General features: G+C 43.3%; 1 protein-coding gene across 7 annotated transcripts in view; it reads left to right on the top strand.

Annotated features, from left to right (window-relative positions):
• The window catches only part of SRPK3 (SRSF protein kinase 3), a 229,943-nt gene that overhangs the window by 112,612 nt on the left and 92,357 nt on the right, over positions 1–24,974 (top strand). For all 7 annotated transcript variants that reach the window (XR_004537004.1, XM_033920857.1, XM_033920880.1 and 4 more), the window contains 3 exons: positions 21,111–21,306; positions 21,388–21,624; positions 21,730–21,830. Coding sequence is in view for 6 of the 7 variants with exons in the window: in XM_033920857.1 (XP_033776748.1) it covers positions 21,111–21,306; positions 21,388–21,624; positions 21,730–21,830 (534 nt within the window). In the remaining variant the exon portion in view is untranslated. The remainder of the gene's footprint in view (positions 1–21,110; positions 21,307–21,387; positions 21,625–21,729; positions 21,831–24,974) is intronic.

Here is a 24,974-nt window from a genome sequence, read left to right as displayed (position 1 = left end):
TGCTCTCTTCTTCCATATAATGTACGAGGGCAGTTTGGGGTGTGTGGAGGGAGCTGAGTAACAGGAGGGAGAGGGCATCCCTCTTGCCAAGGGTCTTTGCATGGAAGGGGGCTGGGCTTGGGAGTGTGGTGCAGTCTGGCTGGCCCAGGCAGGGTGGAGTGGGTATCCCTCCTGCCTCTTCCTTTTTTTTTTTTTTTTTGTCTAGGGGCGTCATGAAGGGGGGTGGGGTCAGTACAACATTGTGTATTTTGTTTTGTTTTTATGGGGACAGATATTGTGTATATGTAACACATGCACAACATCTGTACCCATAAAGAGAAAGTGTGGTGGCCCTTCGTCAGACCAATCAGCTTTTCATCACCTACAATCCGACCAACCTGGGTCCACCATCTTCTAAAAGAACTATCTCTGTTTGGATTTCCCATTGCATATTATTCTGCTACACTAAAACACATCAATCATATTCTGGCAGAATCAGTGTGTACAAATTATGAGCAACAGCTTCCTCAGTGGCATACCTCTGATCCATTCTATTACAAGACATTGGCAAGACTGGAATCTGGTCCTCAGCACACACTTTTGCTAAGCACTACTATTTGGACCAGAGCACAACACAGGACATTTGTTTTGCACGATCTGTCCTAAGCAACCTGTTTGCTCCTTGATCTTTCACCACCTGATACAAATAGAAGCTAGGGACTCACAAGTGTGCCTGCATCTCCCCTGCTTGACTCTGGAGAAAGCGAAGTTGCTTACCTGTAACGGGGGTTCCCATACACAGCAGGGGAATGCAGCCTTACCTGCCCCTCTATAATACATACTTTTCAGCTAGAAATAATACTGACATGGTGAAGAAAGGAGCCACTGAAGGAGGAATTCCCTGGCCTGTAAGCCAAAAGCTAACTATTGCTAGGGAAGAACAGCGACACACAGGATAAGTCAAGAGACTTTTCAAACCAGTGTATCTGTATTCCCCTTCTGTCTTTGGAGAACCCCTGTTACAGGTAAGCAACTTTCCTTTGCTAACACATCCAGATCTCTTGGCCCAAAGACCACCCCTCAATCCTTCAAATAACCATATCCCTGCTTTTCTTATTAATACAAGATACTTTGAGAAAAAGGGAACTGAAAAGCAAGCATTCATAACTTTGGAAAACTTATATTTTATATGTGGAAAATGGCTTTTATAAAATTGTACGCCAAATATGCTTGTTAGGGTGTGTCAATTTTAGGGGTAGAGTTTTATTTTTTCAAACTTTACAAACTACTAGTGACTAAATTATGTAGTGTCGTATGCTAATCTAAGTCTAAAACAGCGTGTCTCAAACTTCCTCAAGCCAAGGCACACTAAAGGTAGTGGCCACAGCTCGAGGCACCCAGAAGTGCGCAGACATTGCAGTGATGACATCATGCACATGCGTGACATCATCACACTGACATCCATGCATGTGCAGAGGCCCTCCAGACAGGCCCTAAAATGCCAGTAGGGCGTGCCAGCAGGGAAATCTAATAAATATCAACTGAGTACCCCCAACCACAGACCTCCCAAACTCCAACCTAGACCCACCCAAGCTCTTCCCCAGATCCCACCCCCTTTACTAATTGTAATGCAATTTTTTTCCATTCATCTTTCATATACACACAATATACACAGCAGATATAAATTCTCAAAACTGACGCATTTCAATCACTATATTGAAAATAAAATCATTTTCTCTACCTTTGTTGTCTGGTTACTTTATTTTTGTGTTTTTAATTATGTTTCCAGGGCCTTCTTATCCATTGACTGTTTTTCTCTCTCTCTTCACTTTCTGCCTTACATCCATCTTTCAAAATAGAACAAAACACAAAAGACCGCCCTCTCATCAATACTGGGCAAGTTTCTCAAATAATATCATCATATAACATTTAAAGGCGTCTTTTTTTCAACATCAAGTGTGTAGACCAAAGGATTCAGACATTGCACACTGCAAATAAAATCAATATAAAAAGCTCATCCTTCCGGCTTCCTGATGTATTGGAGCTGTGAACTGACTTTTTCAGATAAGTGGTCTACTGTTAAACAACTTTAGTAGAGCCATAACATTTGCCACTCCAGCAGAAGCGAGAATCCGTGCTCCATGCAATGTGTTATGATTAAAATTCAAGCATCTTTCCAGCGACATTGTACCGCTGCTGTGGCGCCTTGCTGAAGAGTATGAGCACATTTAAATATTTAAAAGCCTTAAAATATTATATGATGATATTATTTGAGAAACTTGCCCAGTATTGATGAGAGGGGAGTCTTTTGTGTTTTGTTCTATTTTGAAAGTATTGCCCCCTCAAGTGGACTGTAATTTAAAATCCCCGGTCTGTTTGGATCAAACTTACATCCATCTTTGGCATTAACTTGACATTCAGTATTTCAATTTTTCTGCTTTCTTCTCAAAATCTACTTTTCCATGTCATACCTTCCCTTCCTATCTCTCTCTCCTTCCTTCCCTCCCTCCCTATTTCCATGGTCTGACATTTTATTTATTTATTTATTTATTTATTTCGATTTCTATCCCGTTCTCCCAGAAGCTCAAAATGGGTTACAAATAGACATTCACAATCATTTGAAAACAGACTAGTCATGACAACAAATAGGTTACAGTAGACAATAACAGAGCTTATTCTACAGACCATGCTGGTCATAGCAAAGAGTACTAGGAGAAGTATATTGAGGAGGCAGTTTTTAATGGCCGATTTCCCCCCCCGCCCCCCAGTGGTCCAACATCTCTCTCCTTCCTTTCCCCCTTCCCAGTCTGACATCTCTTTCCTCCTCTTCCCATAAACTGGCATCTCTTTCTACTACCACTACTATTATTATTTCTATAGTGCTACCAGATTCCCTTCCTTCCCTTCCATTCCCTGGTCTAGTATCTCTCCCTTCCTCTAGTCATCTCTCCTCCCCCTACCCCAGTGTAACATTTCTCTTTCCCTTCCTCCTTCCTGCCCCCTGCAGTCAATCTCCCGTCCCTTTCTCCTTTTGGCCCCCCTCCCAGTCCACCATTTCTCCCTCCTTTTCAACCAGTCCAACATTTTTTTTTCTCTCTTCCTGCATGCTTCTTCTCTGGTCCTCCTTCCCTTCCCCAACCAACATCTCTCGCTCTCCCTCCATGAGTCCAACTTCTCACTCTCTGCCCTCTCTCCCTTCCCAAGAGTGTAACATTTCTCTTTCCCTCCTTTTTGTCCTCCCCATCCATCTCGCCCTCTTCATGAGTCCAACACTTTCTGTCTCCTACATGCTTTCTCTCTCTGTCCTTGCCTCTTTCCTCAAGTATCATCCCCTCCTCCCCTCCAGTGTGTAGCACTTTTCCTTTCTGCCAGGTCCAACAGCACCTCTTCTCTCTTCCTTTTACCCCCTTCCCTCCTCCCCCATTCAGCATTACCGCTTCTCCCTTCCCTCCTCCCCATCCAGCATTACTCCTTCTCCCGTACCACTTCTCCCTTCCCTGTCCAGCAATACCTCTCCTGTCTAGCCTAGTGGCAGCTCACTGTGTGCTTTTAACATCGGCACACAGCTGGTTGCATATCTGCCGGGACTCCTGCCTTCCTCGTCTCCACACCCCTAGACCAGCAGCGGCAGCTCTGTGTGCTTTTAACTTCGGCACACAATTGCCGCTAATCAGTAGTTTAGCCGCAGTTTCATCAGGCAGCCTCGGGGCCTTTGCTAGGCTGGCCCGCTTCGATTCTTTAAAGCAGTGGTTCCCAAACCTGTCCTGGGAGACCCCCAGCCAGTCAGGTTTTCAAGATATCCCTAATGAATATGCATGAGAGAGATTTGCATATAATGGAAGTGACAGGTATGCAAATCTCTCTCATGCATATTCATTAGGGATATCTTGAAAACCTGACTGGCTGGGGGTCTCCCAGTACAGGTTTGGGAACCACTGCTTTAAAGGATGGTTTTGGCTATAATAGCTGGCTCTCGTTTCCTCTTCTTTCTACCTTTGCTGATACGTGGAATACATCTGGTCAGGGCTTCCATGATGGCATTTTTAAATAACATCCACGCCTGGTTTACAGTCCTAACCTTTGCAACCAATCCTTTTAGCTTCTTTTTAACCATTTTCCTCATTTTGTCATAGTCGCCCTTTGGAAAATTAAACGCCCCTACAGTAGATTTCTTTTGCGATGTTACACCAGATATCAGCTCAGATTCGATCACGCTATGATCACTGTTTCCCAGCAGACCCAACAAAGTTAACTCCCGTACTATGTTAAAACAAAAGGGAGTGATGAAGTTTGTTCATACTCTTGGATCTGGATTACTAAATTGAAAAGACAAGGAAAAACCAGCATATGGTTTTTTCCTTATCTGGATGACTTGTAGCACATACCAAGGAGCAGTTTCTTTGGACAATCCAGGCCATAGCACACTCTCCAAGCGCTGGGATTAATCATCAATTTTGATAAATCACACCTTCAACCAACACAGTGTCTCATGTATATAGGAGCTTGACTAGACACGATTTCTGCCAGAGCCTACCTCCTGGAAGAATATCATCAAGTCATCACACTGGCAAAGCATATGCAACAGGAACCTTCTCTTCTGATATGTGAAATTTTGCTCCTCTTGGGCCACATGGCTGCATCCCTTGCCCTAGTTCCACACGCCAGGCTCCATATTCATCCTTTACAATGGCATCTCAGAATCAATTGGGCTCAGAGTCTTCAGTCGTTAGCAACTGTGATTCCTCTGCCTCACAAAGTAAAGGCTTGTCTTTCTTGGTGGATGCATTCTCCATTTCTTAAACAAGGAAGTCCATTCCAATTTCTTCCTTCTTTGCTCAACATCACCACAGATGCCTCCAATAGGGGTTGGGGAGCACATTTCGATCACCGCCAGATGCAAGGCCAGTAGTCGGATAAGGAGATCAGCTTTCACATAAATCATCTGGAGCTTCGAGCAATTTACTATGCGCTCCGCGCATTCAGTTCCTAGATTTGCAACTCACAACTATTGATTCAAACTGACAACCAGGTAGCCATGTTATAATAATAATAATAACTTTATTTTTTCTATACCGCCATAATCTTGCGACTTCTAGGCGGTTTACAGTGAAGAGAGCTGTACAATCAGCGAACTATAGCGTTCAATTAGGGAAGATGTCATTGAGCAGTCAGTGATTACAGAGTACAAATTAGTAAGAAATATAATACCTTAGGGCAACAAGCGGACCTCTCAAACACACTATCCCTTCACCCTAATCGTACAGGCTCTCATACTAATTCACAGACAGCAACCCTCTCAGACATTTCAAACTCTCAGTCTCTCAGATACCCTTATCTTTCAAGCACTAGATACCCCAATCTTCCAACTCTCAGACACCCTAATCTTTCAAAATTTCACACCTGCTCACAGTCAGATTTTTCTAATTTTCCTAATTCTCTACCTTACTGACAGGCAGACCTCAATTACAACTCAGTAATGGCAGGGAGGACAAGAAGCACAAAGTCTACAATCAAGACCAGTATTCCAGTCGCTATGGCGATCCAGGAAGCGACCATGGACTGCGTGCAGAAGGAGGAGGACCCAGGACAGTGGACAGAGGTCTCTGTGCAGACCGAGACCATCCCCCAGCGCTACGCTACAGTCTCTACACAGACAGAGGAGGCCGCGCAGCTGGATGGAGATCTCATGCATGAACTAAGGAGTCTCAGGGAGGAGGTGATACGCCTGAGAAGCATCCGAGAGGACGAGGCCTACATCGACGGGAGTCGTCCAGGAGCTGTCCCAAATCACCGAGCAGACCCATGACAAGTCCATCCTCGAGACGCCCAAATCATCAGCTTTGAAACCAACAATTGGGATACAGGAAATGGCTAGCGGCACTGACTCCTGGCAGCTGGTGACCACGTACACGGGCAAACATAGGAGCCCCCCCCCCCCCTTTTTCAATCTCTTCATCTTCTCCTTCTTCTTACAAACAGGGCAGCTATACATCAACCCCTCAACTCACCCTGCGGAACAGATTCCAGATTCTTCAGGAAGGAACTGCCGATGAGGAACAGGAGCAGGCCCAACACACAGCTCCATCTCCAGGGACAACTGACCGGCTCCCCCCAAAGAAGCTGAAATAAGGAATGCCGACCTAGATGTGGTGGCAATATCTGAAACTTGGTTCACGGACTCACATGGGTGGGATATGGCTATACTGGGCTACAATCTACTTCGTCAGGACAGAGAGGGCAGGTTAGGAGGGGGGTAGCTCTATACATTAAAGAGGACATCAAAACCACCAGGATCACAGATGTCAAGTACACCGGGGAGTCCCTCTGGGTAAACCTGGCAAGAGGAAGAGAAAAATGCCTGTATCTAGGTGTGGTATACAGACCCCCAAGACAACTGGAAGACATGGACGCAGAATTAATTGAAGACATAGAGAATATCACTCTATGAGGAGAAGCTGTACTGCTAGGGGACTTCAATATGCCTGATGCAGACTGGAACTCATTTTCAGCGACAACCAGCGGTAGCAGGAGGCTCTTAACCTCCAAAAAGGGAGCACGTCTCAAACAAATGGTAACGGAGCCCACTAGGACCCAGGCGATCCTCGACCTGGTACTCACCAACGGGGAAAGCGTCTCAGAGGTCTCAGTAGGAGATACGCTAGCCTCCAGCGACCACAACATAGTATGGTTCAACCTTAGGAAAGGCTTCACTAGATCAAACATGAAAACAAAGGTACTCAATTTCCGGGGCACAGACTTCGCACGCATGGGAGATTTCGTCCATCGGACGCTGCAGGACCAAGCGGAGACCGATGATGTAGAAGCTAAGTGGTTAACACTGAAATCAACCATACATGAAGCAACTAGCCGCTTCATAAAATCAGTAAATAAACGACAAAGAAACAATAAACCCCAATGGTTCACAGCGGAGATCTCGCACCTCATTAAGGAGAAGGAAAAAGTGTTTCTCTCCTACAAGCGCACGGAGAAAAGAGAGGCAAAGGTAGAATATAGGACCAGGTCTACAGCGGTCAAAATGGCAGTTAGGGAGGCAAAACTTCGAGTGGAAGAAATTCTGGCAAAAAACATTAAAAAGGGGGACAAATCCTTCTTCAGATATATTAGTGACAGAAAAAGGAACACAGACGGGATAGTACGCCTTAGAAGACTGGACAGAAGTTACGTGGAAGCAGATTCCGATAAAGCTGAACTACTGAATGAATACTTCTGCTCAGTCTTCACCTATGAGGCACCGGGACACGGTCCGCAGTTGAAGGCAACACAAAGCACAGAAGACCCGTTTCAGAATTTTGAGTTCACACCAGGTGAAGTTTACAGTGAACTGGCAAGACTCAAGGTGAACAAAGCCATGGGACCAGACAATTTGCACCCAAGAGTGCTCAGAGAATTGAACGATGTCCTGGCGAAACCATTGGCTGAGCTATTCAATCTCTCCCTAAGTAAGGGGAAAGTTCCCCTGGACTGGAAATTAGCTAATGTCGTTCCTCTGCATAAAAAGGGTTGCGGGGCAGAGGCTGCGAATTATAGACCGGTGAGTCTCGCACCAATAGTGTGCAAACTCATGGAAACACTAATTAAAAGCAAATTGGACACGATCTTGAATGAAGGGAATCTTCGGGATCCCAGTCAGCATGGATTCACCAAGGGTAGGTCCTGCCAATCTAATCTCATCAGCTTCTTTGACTGGATAACAAGAAAGTTGGACTTGGGAGAATCTTTTGACGTCGTGTACCTGGACTTCAGTAAAGCTTTTGACAGTGTCCCACACCGCAGACTGCTAAGCAAGATGGAATCGATGGGGTTAGGAGAGACACTAACTGCATGGTCAATGATTGGCTGAGTGGCAGACTTCAGAGGGTGGTGGTTAATGGTACCCTCTCTAAAACATCGGAGGTGACCAGTAGAGTGCCGCAGGGCTCGGTCCTGGGTCCACTCCTTTTCAACATATTCATAGGGGATCTGACTCAAGGGCTTCAAGGTAAAATAACACTATTCGCCGATGACGGCAAACTATGTAATATAGTAAGTGAATGCAGTTTACAGAATTATATGGCGCAGGACCTGCTTACATTGGAAAGTTGGTCCTCAACCTGGCAGCTAGGCTTCAATGTTAAGAAATGTAAGGTCATGCACCTCGGAAGCGGAAATCCATGCAGGACGTACTTCTTGAACGGAGAAACTTTAACTAGGACTTCAGCAGAACGAGATTTAGGAGTAATCATCAGTGCAGACATGGAAACTGCCAATCAAGTGGAGAAGGCTTCATCTAAGGCAAGGCAGATATTGGGTTGTATCAATAGAAGTTTCGTCAGCCGAAAGCTTGAAGTTATAATGCCGTTGTACAGGGCCATGATGAGACCTCATCTGGAGTACTGTGTGCAATTCTGGAGGCCACATTACAGTAAAGATGTGCGCAGAATTGAATCGGTTCAGCGGACGGCACCAGGATGATCTCGGGGCTCAAGGGTCTCTCGTACAAAGAGAGACTGAACAAATTGCAGCTCTACACTCTCGAGGAACATAGGGAGAGGGGAGACATGATCAAAACATTTAAGTACCTCACGGGACTTGTCGAAGTGGAAGATGATATTTTCTTTCTCAAGGGACCCTCGGCCACAAGAGGGCACCCGCTCAAACTCAGGGACGGAAAATTTCATGGCGACACCAGAAAGTATTTCTTCACAGAGAGAGTGGTTTATGATTGGAACAAGCTTCCAGTGCAGGTGATCGAGACAGACAGCGTGCTAGACTTTAAGAATAAATGGGATACCCATGTGGGATCCCTATGAGGGTCAAGATAAGGAAATTGAGTCATTAGGGCATAGACAGGGGGTGGGTAAGCAGAGTGGGCAGACTTGTTGGGCTGTAGCCCTTTTCTGCCGTCATCTTCTATGTTTCTATAATATTAATGTGTTACAACATCTTATTAACGTGTTACAGAGAAGGGGGCTGGACAGCCAGCGAATTTCAGAATATAAATGGCAAAGATGTCACTGAGTAGTCGGTGAATACAGAATACAGTTAGTCAGGGTCCTTACCCTTTGTAGAGAAGCATACCCTCTGTGGATCTTTGCACTCTCTCTCTTTATAGAAATGCAAGTAGTAAACATTTTAGGGAAGATGAACATCATTGCAGATTTCCTAAGCCGCAAACTCGATCCTCATGAGTGAATTTTAAATCCAGAAATAGTATAGCACACTTTTCAACAATGGGGCACTCCCACGATAGATCTGTTCACCTCTGCAACCAATGCTCAGTGTATCCAGTATTGCTCCCTATGACCAGCCCACCAATTCTGTTAATTTCCAAAGTTCTTCAAAAGACCATCAAAGACATGGCGCAGCTAATTCTCATAGCACCCCGCTGGCCCAGACAAATCGTATCTGATATTTCTAGACCTTTTAGAGACTTCCCCACTACCGTTAGGGGATCACCCATCTCTTCTATTCCATCAGAACTGTCACCTGTTACGTCCCAACCTTCGCAGACTCATAGCATGGAGATTGAACAGACAGTCCTTTCTGAAATCCCAGTCTCCATCAGTAAGAGATTCTCCTAGCAGCAAGGAGACCATCTAAGAGGAAATCTTATCAGTTAAAGTGTGGAAACTTTTTTCCATATGGGCATACTCGCAACATCCGTTTCGTTGACCAATAGATCACATTTTAATGTATTTTCTGCACATCAGATTCAGGACTCAAGACAAATTCTGTTCGTCTCCATCTTTCAGCCATCTCTGCATGGATGTGAAACCAATTTCACAATATCCTTTAGTTCCCGTTTTCTATGAGGTCTTAATAACCTCAGGCCTCCACTTGCGACCTGGGACCTAAATGTTGTTTTGGATCATTTGATAAAGGATCCTTTTGAACCGTTGGGGGTCTACTACATTGCCTTTTCTTACTTGACAAATGGCTTTTCTTGTGGCTCTAACATCAGCAAGAAGGGTTAGCGAATTACATGCGTTGGTCATCTATTCTCCATACCTTCAATTTTTTCCTAATAAAGTATTCCTGCGCACTTATCCGAAGTTTCTTCCGAAGGTAGCAACCAACTTCCACACAATCAGCCTATAGTATTGCCATGGTTTTTTCCTCCTCCACATCCTTCTTCAGCAGAACAAAGTCTTCACACACTGGATTGCAGGAGGGCACTTTTGATTTACCTTGACAGAACTGCTCCTCTCTGTACTACCAATCAACTTTTTGTCTCTTCCAATTCAGCTACTCAGGAAAATGCAGTATCTAAACGGACTATATCTTCATGGATTGCTCATTGCATCTCTTTCTGCTATACTAAAGCTCACTTGTCTTCTCCAAGGCACGTTGAAGCACATCAAGTATGAGCTACAATATCCTCAATTGCAAATTTAAGATCAGTACCCATTCCAGATATTTGCAGAGCAGCGACATGGTTCTCTCTTCATACTTTCACTAAGCATTATTGTTTAGATCAAAGTTCAGTGCAAGATATGTAGTTTGGACAGTCAGTCCTCCAAAATTTATTTGCGCTGTAAAGGCTTTTTTCCTCCACCCATCTCAAGGTTAAGCTAGGGACTCACCAGCAAGTGTGCCTGCAATACCCCTGCTTGTCTCTGGAGAGAGCAAAGTTGCTTACTTGTAACAGGTGTTCTCCATAAGCAGGGGAATGCAGCCACACTTGCCCGCCCGTACACCATCCCCTCTTACCAACTAGTTCTATAGACTCGAGACATAACTGACAGGAGGTGGAGTCCCAGAGGAAAGATAGTCCACTCATGCTCAGTAGAAAAGAAAATCTACTTATTCTAGGAGAGGGCACCAGCCCACAGGCTCAGTCAGAGGACTTCAGCAGCAAGTGTGGCTGCATTCCCCTGCTGTCTACAGAGAACATCTATTACAGGCAAGCAACTTTGCTTTCTCCCTGTAAGTATGACTGTCTTCCTTACCTCTTCACACTCTTTCTTTTCAGCAGTTGCAGCTGGAAAAGGAGATGCCTGGGACCTTATGCCCATTGAACCAGTTTACCATGTAAACCCCATACAGAACTCTCCATTCTTAAATTTTTCAGATTCTTTCGTTTCAGATTATGCTTGAAAATTCATTAATATGCAATGCAAACACACAAAAACCATTATCTGAGCACTTAAAACATATTTCAGTAATTTGGATATTTTGCAGACATTCCAGTAGATAAATATATTACTCAAAATTTAAAGTTAGTTGTTGATTTTCCAAACGAAATTGTAGTTTTTCTCAAGTGCTTTTTAAAATTGACATCTCCAAAATTGACATACCCTAATGTGCCTATAAATATGTGCATCAATAAAATTGTGTGTAAGTGTATGCTCACTGTATGCATTTCTGGAGGGGTTATTTGGTCAGAGTAGACACAGTTGCATATGCACATATTTTGTACCACCTTCAGAACAGATGTAAATTTGTGATAATATGTATGCTATTAGGAATAGTTTTGGGTGTCTTATATAGATACATAGGCACCCAACTTACCTTTATATAAAATACTAATACATATAAAAGCATTCAATAATTACTATATATAGTGGTGAAGGAAACTGTCGTCAGTAGCTTAGAAACTAGCATCAAGTTCTCTTTATTACTTGCGAGGACTTATTGTGTGTATATATATATATATATATATGAAGTCAGATTTTTTTAAAACAATTACCTCTTAATAAAACATGTTCAAACTTTGAAAAAGTAATTAACTTTTAAAATCTTACATTTTTCATCTTTAGTACCTATTTATGAAGCAACCCAACACTGATGTTTTGGCCTTAGTTTTTCTTGGGTTCTTCATTCTGAAATATTGCACAAAACCTTAGTTCAGGGGTGTCTAAGTCCCTCCTCGAGGGCTGCAATCCAGTCGGGTTTTCAGGATTTCCCCAGTGAATACGCATGAGATCTATTTTCATGCACTACTTTCATTGTATGCTAATAGAACACATGCATATTCATTGGGGAAATCCTGAAAACCTGACTGGATTGTGGCCCTCAAGGAGGGACTTTGACACCCCTGCCTTAGTTGGACAAGCTTTACCTAGACTTAGGGTAGTTGTAGTTGGATAATAGGATAAATCAATCACACAACACCCAGTGGTACCAGTTCAGTTCTGGTTTCATAAAGCCTAAAAAGGCCTTCCAGTGCAGTAGATGAGACATTCTAGATAGATGGGTAGTGTTCCCATGGCTGCGTGCCATCTGCAGAAGGAATCCACTTCAGATTTTTCTCTGTGTCTATGCTCTGCTTCTCTGGGCTCCCTCTACAGTTTTTCCCTTCTGTACGTGTGCCTGAAGGAGTGTGTTGTTTTGCTCTCCACTATTTATTTTATTCGGTGTATTTTTCATCCCTTTTTCGGGGTTTCTGGTGCTTGAAGCAATTATTCAGTTCTGCTTGCATTAAGATCACACAGACTTCGGTCTGCAGCTGACAGGCCAATCCCTGGTGGTACCCATCAGTCAGCCTTCATTTACTTCATAGGAGCTCGGGGTCATCCCCGTCTTTCTCCTTCTGCCGAACGAGGGTTTGAGCGCATGCTGTTTGGCATCCATTGGAGACTCAGCGGTGACTGCATCTTCTCACCTCCGCCCATCCCTGAACATGTCTGTTGATCCGCAGGGGTGGAGGTACAGTAAGGCATAATGTCTGACTGACAGCCCAAAGATCAGTGTTGCAGAGGCATTCCCTGCATGAGGCAGTGATTTTCTGATTCCAGCTATACAAAAGAGAGCTGAGGCAGACTGCAGCTCATTTTCAGAATAGGTCACAGTGAGTAAAAGCTGTAACAGTCTATGAGGTGAATCAGGGAAGGTTTTAAATTTGAAGTTTTGAGGGTTTCTGCATGTTCTTCTGTGCTCCCCCTCCTGAAAAATCCTAAAATTGCCCTGTTTGAAGTTTAATGTTAAAAATATTGCGTGTTTTATGCGATTTTCGTAATGGTGGCCATCTTTGATTTTTAGCATCTTCTATTCAAAAGCTCCCTGCTTCTCCAAAACTGCAATTTTTGCCTCAGAACTTACTGGGATGGAATCCCTTGGGCTCTCCTGATGTGAATTCTTTATTTTTGGGGCTTGGCACGGATACTAGTTCCGTGCACTTGGCTGTGGACCCTCCGCAACCTAAGAAATGAAAGTTAAGTCATCAAAGGGTGACTCTAAACCCCAGGAGTCAGAGACTTTCTCTGAAACATTTGTGGAATGAGTTTCAAAACTGGCGTATTTCCCCTGGTCAGTCCCGCTCTGCCTCAGATGCGTCTCAGAGGCATAGCTTCTATGGACACATCCTCATCTCAGTCAATATCTGTTCATATTCTGCCTGATCCTGATCGGGAGGATCCTGATGTTGATGAATAGTTTGCTGACACCTTATTTACAGGCGTAGTGTTTCCCGGGATGGGAGATAAGCAGATCCCTCTGGGGTTTTGGAACCTAGGGATTATCCCATGGTTCTGCATTTGTTTAAGTCTGTGGCTTTACCAGATCTTATTTTGGAGTCTTTGCAGGAGTTGAATTTAGTCACTCATCTGGTTACGTCCACTTCTTCCTGGCTTTCTGATGTGCGCTCGCAATGTTCCACCTTTCCCTGGCACCCTATTATGAGCATTCTGATTTCAGAGCAGTTTGGTTCTCTGGAAGGTGTTCTTAAGATGTATCCTCTGGCACAGGAGTGTCAACAGCTGGATCAGGCTAGGGTGGATTCTTTGGTTGCACAGGTGACTAAGTGCATCTCTTTTCCCAGTGAAGGTGATGTGGTGCTTAAAAATATGCAGGATTTCCATGTGGATGTGGTCCTCCAGAGACTTTTTGATGCAGCTAGTTTAGGCATAAAAGCTGCTTCAACGGCATCCTTTGTCACACGCATCTGTCTCCTCAGCTTCTTTTATCTGGGTTAGATTATGTTGCTGATGCAATGACTGACTGGAGTGTCTCCATTCGAAAATGAGGTACTTTGAGAGCCGTGCTGACGTACTTGAGGACCACGATTGGCCTCCAATCCTCAGAGCCTTTCTTGGGCAAAATGGAATATATGGAGTACCTGCTAGAGCGCAAGTCTGCATATGGCATCCTTTTAATCACCTGGATATCGAGCCATCTGTTTAGGGTCACCTGGACATGGGCGACCCTTTCCGGCCGGCCCGCTGGGGAGTCCAAACCAGGCAGAGAGGGGAAGGGCGAACACCAACTTGTAGCCATCCCTTATAACCTCTAGTACCCAATGGTTGGATGTTGATAGCTTCCCATGCCTCAAGAAAATCCCGCAGCCTGCCTCTGATCTTGCCTGGAGAGGCTGGAGACCTGGCATCATTGGAATTTCTTGGGCTGCCCTCCCAGACATGGGGTGGCTGCATGGGACTTTCTAGTTCTGGAGAATCTCTGTTGTGGGCTCTGAAAGGATCTCTGGGAAGAAGATTCAAAGAAGAAAAGGTGCGAACAAAGTGAGCTTCGAAAGGACCCACAGGATTACTCTTTCACAGCCCAAGACCTACTATCCAGAATTGATTTCGGACTGCTGTCATGGATAGTAGCCATGAGATCATCCAACCCCTGGCCGAATAGCATATTGCCCCTGAAAGAAAGCCTGCTGAGTGTGGCTTTGGACATAGAGTCCCCAACCTAATGTCTGATCCACAAGATCCAGCAGGCAGGCACATATTAAGCAGTCCTTGCCCACTACTCTAAGCAGGTTATACAGAGCATCAGTCACATGGTCCACCCCCGCCAGCAACAACTGGGGCGAGGGTTCCACACTAGGATTTCCCTGTGCACGGTTCCTTCATTCTTGCTGAAGGTAGTTATGGCTTTTCACGTCAATCAAGAGGGTTCGTCTGCCAGTATTTCAGTCCACAGTTTCAAAGAAACAGGAAAAACTGTTGAAGGTTCTGGATGCTGAGGAGAATTCTCTGTTATCTCAAAGTGACAAATGATTTTTGTCTCTTTGACCGCCTTTTTGTCCTAACCAGTAAATCCAGGCTGGATAAGGCATCTATTTCCAGATGGATTCGCATGGTGATTTCATCAGCATACATTGGCTGTGGAAACAGCCACCAGTGTCTTTGAAAGCACATTACACGAGAAGTGTAACTTTTTTATGGGAAGAGGTCTGAGAAAAAGCTAGATAAATTTAAGGGCGGTTTTAAAAGCTTCTTATTTAAAGATGCTTATGATTGCTAAATAATCTCAGGGTCCTTCCATGCCATATTCTGCTTTATTTGTATTCAACACTGATATGATTAAGAAATTCAAGAAATTTGTCAAATGATCTAACTAAACCTGATCGACCCTTCACAGACCCCGACGCATACTGCCTCTATTAACCATGTATTCTCCCTGGAAATGCCCAGGCCAACTCTTGTAAACCGTCTAGAACTGAAAGGTATTGGTGGGATAGAAGTCATAATGTAATCTAATGATCCCTCTCTTTTCCCTCTTGTTTTTAACCTTAATTGTTATCTTATCTTTTAAAATTGTATTTCTCCCTACCATCCTGTTGTTTCCAAGTAAGTACTGTCCTGTCATTAATAAATTTGTTAATTGTTCCCCATTTTAATTTAACTGTTAAACGCTTAGAATGTATGAGTAGCGTTTTTTCAAATTTTAATCAAAAACTTGAGCAGCTACATGGTTCACACTTCATATCTTTACAAAGTTTTGTAGAGTGGACGTAGTAGCGCAAAAGGATGCTGCTTTTGGGTCCTCAGTGTTAAGGGTAGACTCATCTGTTCTACTCTGGATTCCAGGGTCTGCTTTGATATGTCTCAGTTGTCAGGACTCATATGCTTTGTATAACAGAAGGGAAGATTAGGTACTTACCTCAATAATCTTCTTTCTGTTAACAAAGCATTCGAGTCCTGACACCCCACCCTGTTAGTGTAATTATTTGCCTGTCCAGAACTGGAGATTTTCTCATGCCAGTTGGGTATTATGAATACAATACCATATTATCGTTGCAAATGCAATTGAGAGTATGTAAACTTCATAAATGTTAGTGTAGGTTGCACTCAGGTGGCTTGGTTGTTCCACCTTGTTTTATGAGTATATGCCGTGTTCATTGTACTTGTTACAGGGCAGAAGTGTTTTGCCGGGAAAGTTCCCCATACTCCTCCTCCTTATGTTTTCTGTTGCAATGATTATTGAATGCTTTGGTACAAACTGAAGAGAGGCAAGACAGCCTATTGAGGAAGGAGGCAGAGCTGAAGAAAAAGTATTGATTCCTTCTGCAACAGTTTGTGATTTGGGAGATTTAACCCACTTGTCTGGATTCACTTGTCAGGACTTGTATGCCATGTTAGCAGAGGTAAGTGCATCAGTGGGGGTATCCCATGTTTGATCTCATGTCAACTGTGGCACACAAGAAGGCCGATCAATTCTACAATCACCGTCAAGAGGCCGGCAGCGAAGGCTTGGATGCTCTGGTTCAGGCCTGGACCCCTGAAGGCCTTCTTTATGTATTCCCTCCGTGGCCTGTGATAAGGCATCTGTTGAGATGGATAGCAGATGGTGGCTCCCGATTGGCTGTGGTAAAGTGACCTGGTTCAGCTCCAACAGGATTGGAAGCTCCGGTTGCCTTGCCACTCTTGCCTCCTCACACAGGGTCCAATTGCGCTGCAAGATCCGGATCACTTTAGTCTTACAGCCTTGTCGGGCAGGGGCTATTCTTCAGCAGTGATTGCAATGAAAGTCAGCAGTGATGCCTATGCGAAGGCTTGGAAGTGTTACCAAACTTGATGTGCCCTCAGACAGGAGGACCCTTCTCTTCCTTCAATTTGGGTTTTTTAATAGTATGTATTTTGGAATTCTCCTCTATTTAGGACTTCTTTGCCATGTAATCCATGCTGAACCTTAGAAAGAATAGCAGAATAGAAGTACCAACAATAGAATTGAATAGCACATCAAAGGAAGGAGCTCAATAATCCATGCTCATAACTATTTGTATAACTGATGAACCCTAGTAGCTCCAACTCTAAAAGTCCTATCTGCTTCCAATCCAGTGCTAGATATATTTCAAGCCCAGGCCTTTCTCTCACACCAATGTGCATTTGAGGCCATCATGAATCTAGCAGATGTCAACAGAGTAACTATTCCATTATGGGAGTCTCTTGTGGTGGACAAATTTGATCCAATTTGATACAGGAACTTCCATTCCAAACTGCTCCTCCATACAAGACAATAGATGCATTCAGTCTAAGGTGGGGAGCTCATGTAGATGGTCTTTTGCTCAACGTCATGGTCCTACCTATCCCCTGAGAGTCAGATACACATAAACACTTGGCGCTCCAAGAAGTGTGGCATGCTCTAAAAGCTTTCAGAGATTGGATGAGAAACAATTAATTCTGTCTGTCTTTGAGCCAAATGAACAACCAAGTTGTGATGTACTACTTCAATAAGCAGGGAGATACGGGATTTTATCTCTTCTAACAGGAAGTGGACAGGATGTGGCAATGGGTTTCCAGCCATGATATGAAACTCAGATCCATATACCTAGTTGGCAAAGACAGCAGTCTGGTGGACAGGCTGAGTAGGGTGATGCAACTCAAGAGTAGTCTGAACATGGGCTTTTCCCTGCAGATCTTCCAGGCATGGGGTATCCCCTCAGTGGACTTTTTTGATACTTATCTCAACAACAAAACCTGTTAGTTCTACTTCAGACTGTGATCACACCGCAGACTAGCTTCAAACATCTGCCTTCTCTAATGGGGAGAAAAGACTTGTGTGTTTCCTCCCATTCCTCTGGTGGGGAAGACTTTGCTGAAACTCAAGCAGGACCAGAAAACCATGATCCCTGTCACACTTTACTGGACAAAGCAGATCTAGTTCCCTTTACTTCTGGAGTTATCCTTTGAAGATTTGTAGAAACTAGAGTGTGTTCTGACCTTTTACCATACTTACATCTTGGATATTGAGAGTGGTAGTAGTTGATTGTCTCCATCTGCGTGATGGTGTCTCCCAAGTCCTTGCTTCCAGAAAGGCTTCATATAATTTCATATAAAAACTTCATATAATTTCACATTGAAGAGGTTTGCTATCTGGTTTGAAGGCAGGGCCCTAAATTGTTTTTGCTGTTCTATTAAAACAAAAAAACCCCAACTGATTGAATACTTTTTGTGCTTTTGTTTTGAGGCTCGATTAGAACAACACGGTTAGGTGCCAACTGCACTGAGGTGAACCCTATCATCAGCATGTAGAGGTTAAGCCCATCTCATCTTGTTACAGCTTCTAGTTTTTTGCTTCGTAAGAAGTTTGCTTTTGTTAAAGCCTTCGGTCAACCCCCCCCCCCCCACACACACAGTGTCATGGGATCTTGGTGTCATTCTCACTCAGCTGATGAAAGCTCCATTTAAGTCGCTTGATTTCTGCCACCTGAAGTTTTTGACCTGAAAGGTTTTATTATTAGTGGCAGACACTTCAACTTGCAGAGTCGGTGAGCTTTAGGCCATAGTTCTTCGCTTGCATCCTAAATTCCTTCCTAAGGTATTGATGGACTTTCGCCTTGATTGTCAATCATCTTTCCAACATTCTGCTCATATCCACAGGCCCATTTCAGCAAATGCATGCTGTACATCTTGGCCTTCAATATGGAACATTCCAAAGCATATAGATAGTCCACCCATCTTTTGCCCTTAACAGGATGAGGATAGTCAATGGCAAACACTAACAAATTGGCTGGCAGACTGCATTTCTTTCATTTTATGCCCAGCTTGGGCTGACTTCAGAGGGTAAAGTCATGGCTCATAATTTCAGAGCTATGACTGCGTTGGTAGCCTACTTGAAATCAGCCTCCATACAAGAGATTTGCAGAGCTGCAACATGGTCTTCAGTTCACATAGTCACATCTCCCTGTTGCTTGGAGCAAATTCCTGACATGACAATTGGTTTGGCCAGTCAATCCTACAGAATCTATTTAGAGTCTAGAATCCAACTCCAACCCTCTCTGCTCATTTGTGTGTGTGTTTCAGGCTATTAAAAAATCATAATATTAAAAAAATAAAGAAATATAATTTGTTTTAGGCCGTAGTCTGTTGCAGGCTTTGTTTTATGCCCTGTTTTGTTTCTGAACAACTTGATGCTTAGGGATTCCCATATGTTTGAATCTGATGTTCTGCTTGTCCTCCGAGAAAGCAAAGCTACTTATGTGTGCTGCTGTTCTCGGAGGACAGCAGGACATGTTCACATATCTCACCCAACTCCCCTATTTGAATTTCTAATAGAGTGGCTGGTCCCATATGGTGATGGCAGGCAGGAAGGTGCACATGCTCAATGGGCTTCTGAAAGTTTCTGGAAACGAAGCTGGGAAGTTTTCCTTGCTGGACTCTTATCAGATGATCTGAGGAAGAAGGGGTTACTTTCTAAAGCTAATCATAAACTACATTATTAGTCCAATAAAAACCGTATTATATTTTTTTTCCTTTGTGTTTTTGTTTTATTTGTACATATTACCTATACATATGAATGTGTCTTGCTGTCTTCTGAGAGCATCTGCTACAGGTGAGTAATATTGATTTAAAGACTAAAGATCATGAGACAGGCTGAGGCTAAAATATCAATGTTGAGTTGCTTCATAGACATCAGAATTCTAAGCAAAAAATTTCAAAATTTGCCCACAAAATTAGCAAATTCTGCAAGTTTATTTGTCAAAATTTTTGTTAATTATCCATATTCTTCTACCTTTGTTGTCTGGATATTTTATTTTTCTATCATGTTGGTTCCAGTTTCATTTTTCTGCTTTCCTGTCATCTGCTAATTCTCCTAGCAGCTGCTATTCATTCATCTTTTTTTACTCTCTCATGTCTATTCCCTCACTACACCTACCTCAGACATATTGATCATTCCTTTTTCCTGCTTCTTTCTTACCCTTCTCTTTTTCACTTTTCAGCTACCTATCAAACTATCTTTTCTCCCATTCCCCATCTCATTCCTTCCTCAGCCCTCCATTCCCTTTCATCTTCGATGTACCTCCATTACCATATTTCTGCCCTCTGTTATATCTATTCTCTCATCCATTTCCTTGCCTCCCTCTCCTTCCCCTCAGGGTTCTACCTTTCTCAGCGTCTTCCTCCACACTTATAACCCAGCATCTGCTCTCTTCCTTCTTCCCTACCCTCGTAACCTCACATCTCCCTGTCTCTTCCCTGCTGCAATCTCCCCCATGGTCCAGCATTTCTCCCACTCTCTTCTCTTACTTCCATTTCCAGGCATCTTTCCCATCACTCCATTTTGCTCCTGGATCCAACATTTCCCTCTGTCTCCACCTCCTGTGTATCTCTCCCTCCCTCTCATCCACCCCATGTCCAACACCAGTCTCTGTCCTTTCCCTGTGTCAAATCTCTCTATCCCCCTCCATGTAACATCTCTTCCTTCCTCCCCTCCATTATGTGCAATTTCACCCTCTCCCTCTGTGCCAGTATCTTTCCTTCCTCTCACCCCTTCCCTCCCTCTGTGCCACCAACTTTCCTTCCTCTCACTCCTTCCCTCCCCTTGTGCCACCAACTTTATTTCCTCCCCTGTACTCTGAGGCTTGCTTCTTCGGGTTGTGGTATCGGCAGTGACTCACATGCTGCCTGCTGCCAACCCGGAACCATGGGTTAGTGACAGGCAGTGTATGGGAATTGCTGCCGATACCATGACACTAGGATGCTGACATGGTCAAGATTCTGTATGGGAAAAGGGAATTCTGCACAACTGTGCAATTCTGTGGAAATTCTGCATTGCGTAGTCATGCAGAATTCCGTCGGGAGTAATTCTTCTGAACTAAAGCTTAAATAAAATTATTAAAGAATATTTAGATAAATGTACCTTCACCAGTTCCCTTCACGACTTTAAATTGTAATTATTAAATGTTTTTATATATTTTAGCTGCATAGTTGTTTTTAGGATATTCATTACTCCAGGTTATTAGTTCTGTGACCTTTATAATGTAGGCACTTTTTTTAGAACTTTACCCTTCACTTAATACATGTGTGTGCATGCATTGGAAACTTGTGTGCATGATTTTTTAAATATACACTTGGGTAGTGTTTAGTATCCTGTGTGTTGTGAATTAGTGCATGGGTGATAGTGTTTGAGGTTCATGTTTGAGTGGTATTGATTCTTTTTTGTCTGTGTTTATGTCTCAGAATGGTAAGATTTCCAAGAACAAGAAGAAGAAACTAAAGCGGAAGCTGAAGCGGCAAAGCAAACTTCTAGAGGAGCGAGCTCAGGATATTCAGAGACTGGAATGCATCAGTAGGGAGCCTGGGGAGGTACAGGGAGTCCAAGCCATTGAATTCCATGAGGACAAGGACAAATTGACTGAGGCATGCCAAGCTGAGTGTAAGAACAGGGTCAGTGTTTTAAATAAATGTGTTTGTTTCTATATATGATTTAATTACATCTCTCACTTTTTATCACCAGGTCTGAATACCCAGTACAATGGCCATGGTCACTGTCCTCCAAATGAACAAACCATCTCTGGCTCCCACAACCCATATGAGGACTACAATGGCTATGGTCCATGCCAGCGCTTCCTGAGTCCCAGTGACTCCCAGATCTCTGGCTTTTCCAGTTCCTTCTTCTCTCCAACCTCTGACTCGGCACTGTCTGGTTACTCCACCGGTGGTCGAGAGCGAGGGGGACTTCTCTCACCTACCAGTATGTGGAAAATAAATATCAATAGCCTTCTGTCAGCTTTATTGCTACATAAAAATAACCACAACCTCCCTTTTCTATTTTCATGTCTTCCCCTCTCTTCTGTAGCGCCCACAAGTGCCGCTGACTTCTTGGTCAACCCGCTAGATCCTCAGAATGCCAGTAAAATCCAAGTTAAGATTGCTGACTTGGGTAATGCCTGTTGGGTGGTGAGTGAACAAATTTTGCGTTAGAAGAATTTCTTTGGGGGTCACTTTAATTGAGAAAAAGAATTGGAGGTCAGGAGCTAAAACAGTTAACTTTTAAGTTTCTGCTATTGTGGATATCCAAGTTTAATTTAAATTTTGTATCCTGCCTATCACAAAATGTCTAGGCAGCTTACAATAAAAAAGTGGGGGGAAGGGTTGTTTTTGGACAATACACGAATGTGAGGAAAAGGGGGGAAGAACTACAATATTGGATAGAAAAGCGGGGGAAGGGGAAAATACAAGAAGTATAGTCTTCCTGCACAACAGGTCACATTGGACCTGTAACCTAAACGCCCAAAATCAGGTATAGGTGTCAGGAAAAAAAAGAATGTTTTCAGCTCTTCCTTAAATTGATTTAAAGATGTTTGAAGCCTAAGATGAGTTGGTAGAAGATTTCAAACTTCAGGTCCCTGTACAGCAAGCATGTCAAACTTGCGGCCCATGGGCCACGTGAGGCCCACAACAATCATCTTTGCAGCCCAGCTCCATTGCCAGGTCCACAATAGGCTCCATAGCCTTCCTCAGCCCTACTGGGCCTCCTTCAGTCCTCTCAGGCCTTGCTCTGCCCCCTTTGGCCTTCTCCCTATCTTCGGCATGCTGGCGTGTGCACCCATTACTGGTGCACCATTCAGATCCCCAGTCTTCTGCGCATGCGCAAATTGACTCATCTCTTCCCTCCCGGCTGGCATTCATAACAATTCTGCCACCACCGGGAGTTGCGTCGCGAGTTGGGTCCCAACCCCTCTACTTCTGGCGGCCAGCTTCAAAAATTCAAAGGTCACTACCACCAGAGTAACATAGTCTGCACCTCGGCTGCCCCTAAAAAAATAAACCCAAAATCTTCAGAACATGGCACTGACCTGGAGCCCAAAAGAAAGGCATCCGGATCACAAAAATAAAACAACCCGTTCTCTTCTTTTGCTGCCACTGGGTGAGTAACTTTAATTTAAAAAAAATTAATACACTGCTTTCACAATCCAATAATAATAGGTATATTGATCAATTCAATATATCCCAGCTGAAGAACACACTTAATCACAATTGGCAACAAAATTCTTCTCTAATCATTCTGGGAGCTCTTGTCACCATCAGCTAATAGATTTCATAGTTGTATATGGCTTGACTTGGAAATTTTGGGTGTTCCAGATGAAGGGGTGATTCCCAAAACCGAGCTCTCCATAAAAAATGAATGCTATTGCACGGCTTAATAAGCTGATCATATTGATCTACAAACGCCGCTAGTTCATTGAGATAAGTAATCTGGACTTGAGCTTTCAATGATTATTTAAATAAAGTATGCTTCAAGGGATATATCACTAGCACTGTTGATTGATTGAACTCACTATTTTAAAAAAAGACACATTGGTAGTCCTATGATGGTGTGTAGCATATGGCTGATATGCCGTTGCATAAGTAAAGCAATTGAACAGGGTACTCTGTTCTACTAGCTTATGCTTTCACATTGAGGGCATGGCAAAAGATGGACAGTGTAAAAGGTATTTGTTTGATATATGCAAGCATAAAAAAGAGTCCACAGTTGGGTATAGATTTTTCTGCATGCAGACACCTACTTTCCATATGGTTTTGGGTAAACTAGCTAGAGATAAAATTAATAGATAAGGCAACGCCCAATTTAAAGTATATGAAAAGTTAGGTGCTTGTCTGGGAAAGAAATACAGAAAATTGAATATAGGATACAGTTAAGAGCCAGAAAAACTGGGAACAAATAGTAAGAAAATCATAGGAATAAGATATATATATTTGTGTAATTTGTTGGTTAAGCAGGATTTAGGAAATGACTTAAGTGCATAAACATCTGGAGAGGTAAAGAATTAAATAGATTTAAAATTCCTGCCTTTGGTTCTCTGACCAAATTGGCATGCACATAGATCTCATGCATATTCATTGGGGAAATTCTGAAAACCCGACTGGATTCGGGCCTCAAGGAGGGACTTTGGGGACCCCTGCACTAAACATTTTAAGAGGCCCAAGACAGGATATAGGTCCTTTTGTCTGCGTTTTGCCTAAATAGTGAAATATCCTTAAAACTAGATTTAAAATATAAGGTTTTCCTAATTTACAAGAATATTTTTCTTTTCACAGAATGGTCTTTTCTCTATTAGTGTAGGTAATGTAAGCTGTAGGAAAAACTTGTGTAGCCCGTATGGCTCTTGAAGCAGAGGTACTGAAGAAGAAATGAGCTTGGTTTTGTGTCTCTGACAAACTGTCAATTTTCCTGAGAAAATCTTCAAGGGTCAGAAAGAGCTTTATCCCAGGACAACCAGGCAGCATATTCTCACACATGGGTGATTTCACCGATGAAGCCCCGGTATGGACACTTCAAAAGTGCATCGCCACTTTATTTTATTTATTTATTTTAAAAATTTCTATGCCTTTTACAACTAAATGGTTTACATAATTTAAATCTTTAGAAAGTTAGTGATAAGCCTGCATCACGCATGCACGAGTGCCTTCCTGCCCAACGTAGGCACGCAGTCCCTCAGTTTCTTAGTTTTCGCAGAGCTAAAAGTTGCGTTTCAACAGCTGTTTAAATTTTTTCTGCCGTCTCGCTGTCATGGATTTCTTTGTTTCATTCATTTTTTTTTTTTTTGTAATTTATTTAAACATTGCGCACAAACAAGTAACAAAATGCAACATTACAATGCACTTCAACTGGAGCACCACATAACCCACAACAGCAGTTTAAGCAGTAATACAGTGTAAAACATTTTCCAAAAACCCCAACTAAGTACTCCCCCAGCCCTAGCACATCCCCCCTCCCCTCCCCCATAGAACCAGCTGAGACACCCTAGTCCCCTACCCAGAAAGGCAGTAAAATGTTGTTATCAGAGCTCAAATCCCTTGAGTACACTGTAAAAGCCAGGCATGCTAATCTATCTTGAGTGTCCTCCACTCCCCTTGGTAGCACCCCCAATAATGCAGTTTCTGCTCTACGGACCACCCTGCACTGGAGAAGTCGCCCCACATATCTAAACACCTGATCCCAGTATTCCAAAATCTTAGGACATTCCCACCACAAATGGCAGAACATTACCCTTAAGGCCACACCCTCTCCAACACGCATCCGTACATGAAGTATACATT

Source organism: Geotrypetes seraphini, chromosome 1 (genome assembly GCF_902459505.1).
Source record: "Geotrypetes seraphini chromosome 1, aGeoSer1.1, whole genome shotgun sequence".
Lineage (NCBI taxonomy): Eukaryota > Metazoa > Chordata > Amphibia > Gymnophiona > Dermophiidae > Geotrypetes > Geotrypetes seraphini.
Note: the sequence above shows the minus strand (reverse complement) of the source record. Positions and strands in the feature narration are given on the sequence as shown.